Raw genomic sequence first — 13,229 nt, forward strand, 5'->3', positions numbered from 1 at the left:
ATTGTGCCTTCCGCCCTTGCTGCATGTCAGGCTTTCTGGCCATCAAGCTCGCTGTTGGCAGGTCAAGCCTTGCTCCGCCCCCTGGAGGTGGATCCTTGCTCTGTCTCTGGTTATCATGTGTGGCTCCCTTTTTGGCGGTCCAGCCTTGCTCCGTATATTGATGTTGAGCCTTATGCCCTCTCTAGTGATCGAGTTTTGTTCCACAGCGGGGCAGTCAGGCCTTGTTCTGTCTTGACATGTCAGCTAATCTGTCTGCGTTGCTGCACGTCAAGCCTTGCTCTGCCTCTGCACTTTGAACCTTGCTCTGCCTCCGCATGTGGAACCTTGCTCTGCCTCCACACGTTGAGCCTTGCTCAACCTCTGAATGCTGAGCCTTGTGTCATCATTCAGTTCCGTTCCTGGCGCTGCCTCTGGCAGTCGTACCTTGCTCTGCTTCTGTGTGTCAGGCCTTGCTCCGCTTCTGTCAGGCCTTGCTCAGTCTTGAGTGTCGGGGTTTGTTCCATTTATGGCAGTTGAGCCTTACTCCATCTATGGCAGCTGAGCCTGGCCTTCCCACCAGCTGTCCAGCCGAGATCCATTTCTGGACAGTGAGCCCTGCTCCGCTGCTGGTGATTTATCCTTGCTCCAGTTATGACTGCCGTGTCTTATTTTGTTGCTGGCTAGTGTTGCATGCGCAGCTTCTGATTGTTCTCTTTTGCTCCATCACGAGCTCTCAAGCTTTGCTCCACCGCGGTCTGGTGTGGCTTGCTCCATCATTAAAGGCTAGACTTTCTTCTGTCCTGGGGCTCGAGCTTGGATCCGCTCTGGAGGTTGAGCCTTTCTTTGTCTTTGGACGCTGGGGTATTCGCGTTCGTTGGTCTTTGAGTCTTGCACCATTTCTAGATATAGAGCTTTCCTCCTTTTGATGGTCAAGACTTTCTCTTTGACGGTTGAGGTGGAGCATACATGGACTTTTTAGAGGCAGGAGAGGACTTTCCTGTTGGATTTCCTCTTTCTTCTGCTACTGCTTTGATATCGACAATACTGAGGTTAAGGTGGCTACACATGTCCACATATAGTAAACCTCTGAAGTTCTCTCTTTCTCCACTTGCTGGTAGAGGGACATAACCCACTAGTCTCTGGATTGATCTGTTGGGACTAATGGAAAGAAAATTATCAGGTAAGAAGCATAATTTTTCCTTGTATAAAATGGGTGTTGTGGCAAATAACGCTTGATAATGATGTTCGCACATGCTAATCTTTAGTCACATATAAACAAGGGCATTTACTATTTACCTATCCATCCTTGTTCTCTTCATCCATCTCTGTGTCTGCCTGAGTCTCTTCAACTGTATCTTTATCTCTGTCTGTCTGTGATTCTCCTGCATAAATGTAGGCGCCAAGTTATAGAATGAATAATGGGGAGAGGCACATCAATGGAAAGAGACACAGACACATTCAAAGACAAAAGCACAAATACATGTGCAGACACATATGCACATATTTATTTATTTAGATTTATTAACTGGCTTTATGAGGAGATTCACTCAAGGCAGTGTACAGCAGAAACAGTTAACAAGTATTGCCACACTGGGACAGACCAAAGATCCATCAAGGCCAGCATCCTGTTTCCAACAGTGGCCAATCCAGGTCACAAATACCTGGCAAGATCCTAAAAAAAGTTGAATACATTTTATGCTACTTATCCCAGAAATAAGCAGTGGATTTTCCCCAAGTCATTTTAATAATGGTCTATGGACTTTTCCATTACGAAGCCAAACCTTTTTTAAACCCCACTAAGCTAACCGCCTTTACCACATTATCTGGCAACGAATTCCAGAGTTTAATTACACGTTGAGTGAAGAAACATTTTCTCCGATTCGTTTTAAATTTACTACATTGTAGCTTCATCGCATGCCCCCTAGTCCTAGTATTTTGGGAAAGAGTAAACAAACTATTTACGTCTGTCCACTCCACTCATTATTTTATAGACCTCTATAATATCTCTCCTCCGCTGTCTTTTCTCCAAGCTGAAGAGCTCTAGCCGCTTCAGCCTTTCCTCATAGGGAAGTCGTCCCATCCTCTTTATCATTTTTGTTGCCCTTCTCTGTACCTTTTTAATTCCACTATATCTTTTTAGAGATGCGGTGACCAGAATTGAACACAATATTTGAGGTGCAGTCACACCATGGACCGATACAAAGGAATTATAATGTCCTCATTTTTGTTTTCCATTCCTTTCCTAATGATACCTAACATTCTATTTGCTTTCTTAGCCATGGAAGCACACTGAGCAGAGGGGTTCAACTTATCATCAGCGATGACGCCTAGATCCCTTTCGTGGTCGGTGACTCCTAACGTGGAACCTTGCATTATGTAGCTATAATTCAGGTTCCTCTTTCCCACATGCATCACTTTGCACTTGCTCACATTAAACATCTGCCATTTAGATGCCCAATCTCCCAGTCTCGTAAGGTCTTCTTGTAATTTTTCACAATCCTCTTACGATTTAACAACTTTGAATAACTTTCAGGCTTATTTTTGAAAGAGAAGGGCGCCCATCTTTCTACACAAATCGGGAGATGGGCGTCCTTCTCCCAGGGTCGCCCAAATCGGCATAATCGAAAGCCGATTTTGGGCATCCTCAACTGCTTTCCATCATGGGGACGACCAAAGTTCATGGGGGTATGTCGGAAGCATAGCGAAGGTGGGCGTGCCTAACACATGGGCGTCCTCGACCGATAATGGAAAAAAGAAGGGCGCCCTGACGAGCACTTGGACGACTTTACTTGGTCCATTTTTTCTTATGACCAAACCTCAAAAAGGTGCCCGAACTGACCAGATGACCACCAGAGGGAATCAGGGATGACCTCCCCTTACTCCCCCAGTGGTCACTAACCCCCTCCCACCCTAAAAAAAAAACTTTAGAAATATTTTTTTCCAGCCTCTATGCCAGCCTCAAATGTCATACCCAGCTCCCTGACAGCAGTATGCAGGTACCTGGAGCAGTTTTAGTGGGTGCAGTGCACTTCAGGCAGGTGGACACAGGCCCATCCCCCCCCACCTGTTATACTTGTGGTGGTAAATGTGAGCCCTCCAAAACCCACTGTACTCACATCTAGGTGCCCCCCTTCATCCCTAAGGGCTATAGTAGTGGTGTACAGTTGTGGGGAGTGGATTTTGGGGGGCTCAGCACACAAGGTTAAGGGAGCTATGCACCTGGGAGCTTTTTCTGAAGTCCACTGCAGTGCCCCCTAGGGTGCCCAGTTGGTGTCCTGGCATGTGAGGGGGACCAGTGCACTATGAATGCTGGCTCCTCCCACGACCAAATGGCTTGGATCTGGTCGTTTCTGAGATGGGCGTCCTCGGTTTCCATTATCGCCGAAAATCGGGGACGACCATCTCTAAGGTCGACCTAAGTGTTGAGATTTGGGCGTCCCCGACTGTATTATCGAAACAAAAGATGGCCACACATCTTGTTTCAATAATACGGGTTTCCCCGCCCCTTCACGGGATGTCCTGCGAGGACGTCCTCAGGAAAACTTGGGTGCCCCGTTCGATTATACCCCTCTTTGTGTCGTCAGCAAATTTAATCACCTCCCTAGATATTCCCAACTCTAGATCATTTATAAATATGTTAAAAATTGGTGGTCCCAGCACAGACCCCTGGGGAACCTCACTATCTACCCTTCTCTATTGAGAATACTAACCATTGAACACTATTCTCTGTTTTCTATCTTTTAACCAGTTCTTAATCCACAATAGGACACTACCTCCTATCCCATGATTTTCCAATTTCTTCTGGAGTCTTTCATGAGGTACTTTGTCAAACACCTTTTGACAATCTAGATACACAATATCAACCTGCTCACCTTTATCCACATGTTTGTTCACTGCTTCAAAGAAATGTAATAGATTGGTGAGGCAGGATTTCCCTTGACTAAATCCATGTTGGCTTTGTCTCATTATTCCATGCTTTTGAATATGCTCTGTAATTTTGTTCTTTATAATAGTCTCTACCATTTTGCCCTGCACCCTCATCAGGCTCACTGGTCTGTAATTTCCCAGATCTCCTCTGGAACCTTTTTAAAAAATCAGTGTTACATTGGCCATCCACCAATCTTTTCTGGTACCATGCTCGATTTTAAAGATAAATTACATATTACTAACAATAGTTCCGCAAGTTCCTTTTTCAATTCCTATCAGTACTCTGGTTAATATCATAACAATTGTAAAATGACCAAGTTTAAACATAAATCGAATAAACTAGGCAGTGTTGTGCTGGGAAAATTTTAACAACAGGCTCTCCAGGTGAAGCCAGCCCGGCAATTTTTCTTTTGGGGGGGCTGGAGCACATTCGGGGGTGGGACAAGATGAAGAAAAGCCCCCTGGATTGGCTGAAGCAGCCTGTTTTTTCTGAGGGTGCTGGCCCGGCACTGCTTTAAAAAAATTCATTGCTGCAAGAAGAAGAGGTGCTTCATCGAGTGGGGGGGAGGGGCAGTGGGGAGAGATGCCCTAGTGAGCCACAGGGAAGGAGGACACCAAGAGGAGGCTCGACAAGCCCAAATTTTGGGAGCCAATTGTTAAAGCAGCTACTTTTACAATGCTCCCAAAATTCTTAAAAAACTAGCAAACAGCTCTCGTGAGCCAGTGTGAGCCAACTCCAGCACACCACTTAAACTAGGTAAAAGTGAAACCTAATAATAGGACTGCTATGAAACAATATCAAAAATATACACATTTAACAGCACTAAAATTGAAATACTAGAGATATAATACAATGTAAGCATGATACTAATGATACACCTAATAAGCACGTATTAGAACATTCAAATAACATAGATATGATGCTAATGCTTTTCTACAATACAGCTTACCGCATTGCTGAGGGGCCAAGTGCAGATATACAGATGGGGACAAGATGCACAGTACAGAGTCAGTTGGGATAAATAGATAGTTGGCTAAACTCAACACAAGTTCTTTGTACAGTGAAGCAGTTATAGGGAACAAATCTAAGTTGCAGTGTGTGTAACAAGCTAGTCCGAGTGGAGAAAGAATGAATAATCAGTCACCATATATATTAAAGGCTTAGGAGAAGAGCCAGGCTTTTACCTGTTTCCTGAAGTAGAGGTAGTCTTGAGTTATAAATATGAAAGGAGAGTTAGACGCACATACACACACACACATATATATATATATAAATATAAATTTTTTTCACATAAGTTGTAGAATACAAGCTAGCACTTACACATGTGACTGGTACTGTTACCCATGTAGGTGCCAGTAACTTGCTTAGCGCATAAATGTAAGGGGGTATGTACAGGGGAAGTTGAATGGGTGGGGCATGTGTATGTCCAACATTTATACACGTAATTTAGTGTTGCAAGTTATGTGCTAAAGTGCTGCATTTAGGCACACACATTTATATTTACTATTGACATGGCATAGTTGGCATGCCTAAATGTAGGCGGGTATATACTGACTTATGTAAGTATTCTGTAATGGAAATGGATAACTAGATGCAATTTTATAATTAGTGCTCAGCAAGCTGCATCTAGGCACCCAGTTATAGAAGTTTCTGTCTATCTATCTCACCTCTTGTATCTGTGTGAATGTATCTTTTCATCTATTTTGTGTATGTGTGTGTCTTCCTCTCCTTGTGTATGTGCTTCTTTTTTTTTGTGTATGTGTGTCTTTTTCTGGTGGTTACATTGTCATATACAAAATATGTTGTTAAATACAAAACAACTCACGCATCCAGCTTCTCCTGTGTAAGTGCACAACTATGGAATGGACTCCCAAAAGCTGTAAAAACAATCCACCACCATCTAAACTTCAGAAAATCACTGAAAACCAATCTCTTCAAAAAGGCTTACCCCACCAATCCAACACAGTACAGCAACACAGTACAACCAATGATCGTAATGGACAATATACAATCTTCATCCCCTTTCGACCTTCAAGGTGTCTGACACACACCTACCTCATTCGACCACTATACAACCTATATTTGTTATCTACCAACTGGTGAACACCTTTACGGCATTATATAAGCCACATTGAGCCTGCAAATAGGTGGGAAAATGTGGGGTACAAATGTAACAAATAAATAAATATAATTAGTTTCCTTTTGGAAATTAGAGTTTTCAATTCTAGCAGTAGAAAATACCTGTGGACTGCACCTGCTTCACTGCAAAGGCAATGTATACCAACAGTATACAAGTAGAAATTTTAAAATCAAATTCCCATGTGTATTTTGTCGTCGTCGTCCCCCCCCCCCACAACCAACCCATCCATTTTCTCTGCACCTAAAAGTATGTGTGCTGTGAACCTTTTTGTATAGTTATAGCCACTGAACTGAAGGCAATTTTCAGCTTCATGAATTTACCCAGTCAACTAATCAGTTACGTGGGCAAATTCCTTTGAAAACTGCCCTCATATCACCTCCTCTGTCTATGTTCTTTCAAAGACACCAAAGAAAGGAAGATATAATTTTATGTTGATTCTTTTATTTTGAAATCTTTAGAGATTTATAGCACAGGCATACAGTCTGAAAAATTTCACTCTTTGAATCTCAGTCATCAGAGTAGTAAATTTCACTCCTTGGAATGGTTCATCTTTGATGGATGGATATATGTGGATATATGATAATATTCCAAACATTTACATATTAGTACCTGGCTATGTTGTTTGACATAACTGGCTAAGTGTTCATATTCAGCTCTAAACTGCTAAGCTGAGATGTTAAGATAGGTTGTTTAAATAGCAGGCCTATCTATAACCACTATTAACTTAACCAGCTAGCGCTGAATATTTGCTTAGTTGCTTAAGTTGCCACAGCCAAAACTGAAACCGGATATTGGGTGCCAGTCGCCAGATATGGTCCAGCATTGAATATCTGGGGTCAGTGCCAGCGGCGGCAGTTAACTGCACTGCCTACCGCAAACTAAATATCGGAGGGTATGTGATTCTGCTTATATGTAATTATTGAGTACACATAGTAGTCATTTCTTTACACAAATAAAAGGAAAACAAAATAAGAAGTAGAATTGACATGAAAGTTAGATTGCAGAATGCTCATAGTCAATGCTTAGCCAACATTTTGTTGTTGTGTTCCTTGTTTGGTGATATATAAGTCTTCTTTTCAGGATGCTGTTTTGATGCAATTTTGTGCCAATAAATTGGATAAGAAAGACTTTTTTGGGAAGTCTGATCCCTTTATGGTTTTTTATCGAAGCAATGAAGACGGCAGGTACTGTAGATTTAATCTAATTTAACTTTGTTTTATTTAATTTGCAGGATTTATGATCCGCACTTTACTAACCACCAAAATCTTGGGCAAGGTGGTTTATAAAACTTAAATAGTCAACAAACAATATAAAGCACAAGAAATAAAACAAAAGTAGTTCTCCTATCTTGGCTACAAATTTTCTGATTTTCTGTTTGCAAAACCATTCTCATTTGTGAAACAGTGTTTGGGAATAAGCAGGATGACAAACCCCGCAGGTATCTGACATCATCCAGCAGAGCCCAGGGCCAGAACAATGTAAAGCGAGTACAGGAACTTCCAAGAATACTCTGCTGAACATATGCAGGAATTCCTTTGTCAACATATTGATCGGGACCATCTCAGTTCCAGTTTTTATGCAAGGCTCACAGGTTGCATTTTTTTCTGGCTCTGCAATTATGGTAATTTCTCCTTCATTTTTTTGTATACTTTTAAGTTCTCTGAGGACAAGCAGGCCATATCCTGATGTACGGGTAACACCACCAGTGTCATCCAGTGTAGAGCGTTAACAAGCTCTAACCGTAAAGAGCATGTGCAGCATTCCCACTATGCAGGAGCGAATGCCCTCCCATCTCCGACAGAGTGCAGGATCATCAAGTTTTTTTTTTCATTCGCTGTGAGGAGTGGATGCGTTTGTGTTCCGCTTCTCATAGCGCCTGATACATTCTTTTTCAGCAATTTGTGCTTCTTTTGGTTTTTCCATTTTTTCTACGTGAGATTTGTATGTTTTGGTTTTTTTTAAACCAGTTTTTTTCCTTTTCCGTACTTTTTCTTTTCCATATTCGGTATCTTCAGTTCTGAATAGAAAAGGCTTAGTACCCTCTTTTCTCTGTGGTGTTGTTTCTTTATTTTGGTGCCATAGAATCTTTTGATTTAGCCACGGCGAGTTTTCATTCCATGTCAGCAAAGGTCCCCAGTGGCTTTAAGCACTGTGTCTGGTGCGACCGAAATATTTCAGGCAGCGATACACATTTTTTGTGTCTGCAGTGTCTAGGGCCTGATCATCTCCCCTCTGTCTGTGTTCTTTCTTTTCTTATGAAGAAAAGAACTCAGCTTGCCAGAGATACACAGAGGCAAAAACATATTGGCATGCAGTTCAAACCTGTGACGTTGATTCTGGAATTGACTATTTCAATGGCGGAATCAAAGTCGGGTGTTGTACCGGCATTGAGTGTCCATATGGCTGGCCTTACCTCCAGCATCAGTCAGCTTCAGAGCCACACCGAGAACAAGTGATGATTCCACGTCATCCTCATTGGCACTGCGTAGTATTGATGATTGGCCTTGAGCAAAAGCAAGGAAGCATTGTCATCTGTCTCCCTCGATGCATGTTGTCGAGATCGCAGGCCTCAGTCCCCAGCCAACGTCGGTGCCAGGTGGTCAGCTCCCCCTCTATTTTAGTGGTGCCAAAGGACCAGCCGTCTGCATCGACCCCGGCAGTTAAGCAGCCTGTCTTTGACCCGGTTCTCCAGCCTTTTCCGATGACATCTCTTGAGCAAATCCTGACCTTGCTCCCGGCAAGGATGTTATGCCGGTGTCCATTGACTTCTAAGATGCTTGCGCCTGCCATGACAGTGCCTGCTGCCCCATATGACTACCAGTCTGTGGTGAGGCCTCCGATGCCAATGCTGTTTGCAGCCCAGGTATCCACTGCCACATCTGCCACCTCCTCGACGTTGGTTGAGAAGGAAGCACCGCATTCAATGGTGCATCATTCTCCTTGACGACGCCGGCGTCAGCTTTGGCCTTCCCATGAGGATGTTTTTGCCGACACTGATGAGGATCCTCGATACTTCAGATGTCCCTTTTCATTCCTCTCCACTTTGGAACAGTGACAATCTCTGCAGGAGAGCGTTTTTTCCCCCTCTTTTATGTGGTCAATGGCTGCTGCCATCCCAGTTCATCTGCAGATGGAAGATGTACCCAAGGCTAAAATGTATGAAGTCCTTGACTACAAGATGCCTTCTCAAGAGGCTGTCACTGTACCGATTCATGAGATCCTGCAGGATGTGCTGGTGTTGAATTGGGAATCTCCACTGTCAGTTTCTTTTGTCCCGCGAAAGGCAGATTTAATGTATCACCTTCAAAGTACACCAGGGTTCGACAAACCCAGGCTTCCTCACCACTGTCTGGTAATGGAGTTGGCGCTTAAGCGGACCAGGACTTTTTGAGTTTATGCTTAGACGCCTCCTGGTAGGGAGGCTAGAACTTTGGACTTCGACACCTCCAGGTAGGGAGGCTAGAACTTTGAACTTCTGTGGGCAAAAAATCTTATCAGGCCTCTATGCTTATTTCTTGCATTCAGTCTGATTTGGACACTACAGCAAAGGTTGCTAAATGATCCCTGTCAGGGAGATGACCTTTTTGGAGAGAAGATGGAAGAGGCCTCATCAAGAAATACACAGATGCTATTGATACTCTTTCCCGTTGACTGCATTCAGAGTCTGCTTCATCTAGACAGTTTTCAAGTAAACCTAGAGGCCTTCTTCTCAACAGCCTCAGCATGCCTGTTCACGCCAAGGCTGCCCTAGCAGCCCAGTCAAATCCAGGCACTGGTTTTTGACTAGCTCCAGCAGTGCATAACCGTAGTACCAGTGGTCGTTCCAGATGACCTCTCAGTTGGAGGAAGGGTCAGTTTTTTCAAAGAAAGGTGGCCCCTTATCACCTTAGACTGGTGGCATCTTCAAATTGTTTGTCTGGGTTATACCTTGCATTCGCATCAACGAACTCCCCATTGCCCTACAAGGGTGCAAACCTGCAATTTTCATCATAAACAGGTGCTTGCAGAGGAACTTGCTGCTGTTCTTTCCAATCATGCAGTCGAAACTGTTCTAGTACAAGAGAAAGGGCTAGGTTTCTACTCCAGGTAGTTTCTTGTGCCAAAGAAAACTGGTAGATTGCATCCTATTTTGGATCTAAGAGCTCTGAACAAGTATCTAGTCAAAGAAAAGTTCAGAATAGTTTCTTTGGGTTCTCTTCTCCCCATGATCCAGGAATTCAATTAGCTATTCTCGCTCGACTTAATGGATGCGTACACTCATATTCTGATACTTCCAGCACTCAGGAAGTATTTTCTCTTTCTTCTAGGGGTGCAGCACTACCAATTCCGGGTGCTGCTGTTTGGTCTATTGTTGGCTCCCAGGGTTTTCACCAAGTGCCTTGCAATGGTCGCAGCATTGCTATGCAGACTGGGAGTCCATGTCTTCCCTTATCTGGTTGACTGGTTCATGAAAAGCACATCGAAGGGCGGGGCTCAGCAATCCATACAATGGACTATTTAACTACTGGAGCAAGTTCATTGGAGCCCTGCTGGACATGCAGCAACTAAAAGCTTTTTCTTCCTCTGCCGAGGGCAGATGCTCTTGTAGCTCTTGCTGTATGGATTTGTGCCAGCCAGCAAGTCACTGCTCGGCGGATGTTGCACTTCTGGGATCACATGGCTTCTGCCGTTCATGTGAATCCCAGTGTGCGTCTTCTCATGCGAACAGCTCAGTGGACCTTAGCTTTCCAGTGGTCGAAGGCATCAGGGAACCTGACTGATCTCATCTGTGTGACACCCAAATTAGTCTACTCCCTGCTTTGGTGGACAGTTCAGTCCAGTTTGATTCTGAGACTCCCATTCACCACTCCTCAGCCTCAATAGGTGCTGACAATGGATTTTTTCCACTTAGAGTGGGGAGCTCACACAGGAGGGCTTCACACTCAAGGTGCTTGGTCAGCCCAAGAATCCTTGCTTTAGATCAATCTCCTGGAGCTATGGGCAATCTGGAGTGCTCTGAAGGCTTTCAAGGATTGTTTGTTTAACCAAGTTCTCGTTCAAATGGACAACCAAGTTGCCATGTACTACACCTTCAAACAAGGGGGCACAGGATCTTGCCCTCTTTGCTGGGAAGCTGTGCGAATGTGGCACTGGTCATACAAGCATGTGATGCTTCTCAAAGCCTCTTAATTAGCGGGCAAATTCAACACTCTGGCCAAGAGGCTGAGCAGGGTTCTGTGACCCCACAAGTGGTCCCTCAGCATGTCTGTTGTCCACAAGATTTTTCGGAAGTGGGGCACACACTCGATCGATCTTTTTGTCAATCAGTTCAACCTCAAAGTTTCCCAACCTCAAAGTTTCCCAAGTTTGCTCACGGATTCAGACCCACAACAGACTAGCGTCAGATGCCTTTCTTCTTCATTGGGAACTGGTCTTCTGTATGCGTATCCTCCCATTCCTTTAGTGGGAAGGACTCTCCTTAAACTCAAGCAAGACTGCGGAACCATAATCCTGCCTTGTTGGCCCAGGCAGATCTGGTTCTCCCTTCTTCTGCAGCTATCCTCAGAAGAACCCTGGAGACTGGAGTGTTTCCTGACTCTCATAATGTCGAACGAGGGGTCCCTTCTACATCCCAGTCTCCAGTCTCTGGTTCTCACCGTCTGGATGTTGAGATCTTGGAGTTTGCTTCCTTGTATCTTGCTGAAGGTGTTTTCAGTGTTTTGCTGGCTTTGAGGAAAAACTCCACGAAGAGGTGTTTATTCTTTCAAATGGAAGAGGTTTGCCGTCTGGTGTGCAGGCAGGTCCCTAGATCCTGTTACTTGCCTGCCCTTCACCATACCTCCTTCACCTCTCTAAGTCAGGTCTTAAGACCAACTTTGTCAGGATTCACCTCAATGCAATCAGTGCTTATCAATATATTGAGGGTAAGCCTGTCACTTGCACAGCCCTTAGTGGCTTGGTTCATGCAGGGTTTGTTGTTAACAAAACCCCCTCTCAGACCTCCACCTGTGTCTTGGTATCTGAACATCATCCTCACCCAGCTGATGAACACTCCTTTTGAGCCGCTTGATTCTTGTCCGCTAAAGTATTTAACCTGGAAGGTCATCTTTTTAGTGGCTATAACTTCAGCTCATAGAGTCATTGAGCTTCAGGCGTTGGTGGTGACTGCACCTTATACCAAGTTTCACCATAACCAGGCAGTCCTCTGAACCCACCCTAATTTCTTAACTAATGTTGTATCGGAGTTTCATCTCAACTAGTCAATTGTTCTACCAACATTCTTCTATAAATCTTGTGCCCATCCTGGGGAGAGTGCACCTCACACCTTGGATTGCAGGTGAGCATTGTTTTTCTGTTTGGAATGAACTAAGCCGTAAAGGCCGTCCTATCAACTTTTTGTATCTTTTGATCCTAACAGGATGGGCATTGCCATTGGTAAGCATACTATTTCCAATAGGCTAGCAAATTGCATATCCTTTACTTATGCCCAGGCTGGCCTGACTCTTGCAGGTCATATCATGGCTCAAAGTCAGAGCCATGGCGGCATCGGTAGCCCACGTGCTGGGCCTCCATTGAAGAAAATTGCAAACGTGCAATGTGGTATTCAGTCCATACATTTACGTCCTACTACTACCTTGAGCAGGATACATGACGTGATAGTTGATTTGGGCAGAAAGTGCTGCAGAATTTCTTTGGGGTCTAGATTTCAAGTGCACCTTCCTAGCCCAATTTTTCTGTTCTGTCCCAGGCTGCACACTCACTGGAATGTATATAGTTCCAATAACTGAGTTTTCTCTCACCGTTGCGAGGGTAGATTGTTTTTTTTTTCAGTGAGCCTTGTAGCTAGGGATTCCTATATGTGAGAATATGACCTGCTTGTCCTCAGAGAAAGTGAAGTTACTCACCTGTAGCAGGTGTTCTCTGAGGACAGCAGGCCATTCATTCTTCTCATTCCTCCTGCCTCTCCTTGGAGTTCTCCTCTTTTTTGAGCTAGAGTATTAAACTGATGATCCTGCTCTCTGACAGCAGGCAAGAGGGCACTCTCACATGTGCTGTGGCGATGCTGTGCGGTCTCTTAAAAACATTTAATATCAATGTTATGTTTATTAATTGCTATATCCCCTGATTTGCGATTTGCAAATAAAATTTATCAATAAACAAAGTACAGATAACATTTCATAAAAACTAGTAACACTAAAAAAA

The 13,229-nt window shown here is 44.0% G+C and overlaps 1 protein-coding gene across 1 annotated transcript in view; it reads left to right on the forward strand.

The window, feature by feature from the left end:
* CPNE8 (copine 8) overlaps nt 1-13,229 on the forward strand; it is a 334,982-nt gene that overhangs the window by 149,194 nt on the left and 172,559 nt on the right. Inside the window, exon 8 of the mRNA XM_030216303.1 lies at nt 7,128-7,231. Within this exon, the coding sequence (XP_030072163.1) occupies nt 7,128-7,231 (104 nt within the window). The remainder of the gene's footprint in view (nt 1-7,127; nt 7,232-13,229) is intronic.

Source organism: Microcaecilia unicolor, chromosome 10, assembly GCF_901765095.1.
Source record: "Microcaecilia unicolor chromosome 10, aMicUni1.1, whole genome shotgun sequence".
Classification (NCBI taxonomy): domain Eukaryota; kingdom Metazoa; phylum Chordata; class Amphibia; order Gymnophiona; family Siphonopidae; genus Microcaecilia; species Microcaecilia unicolor.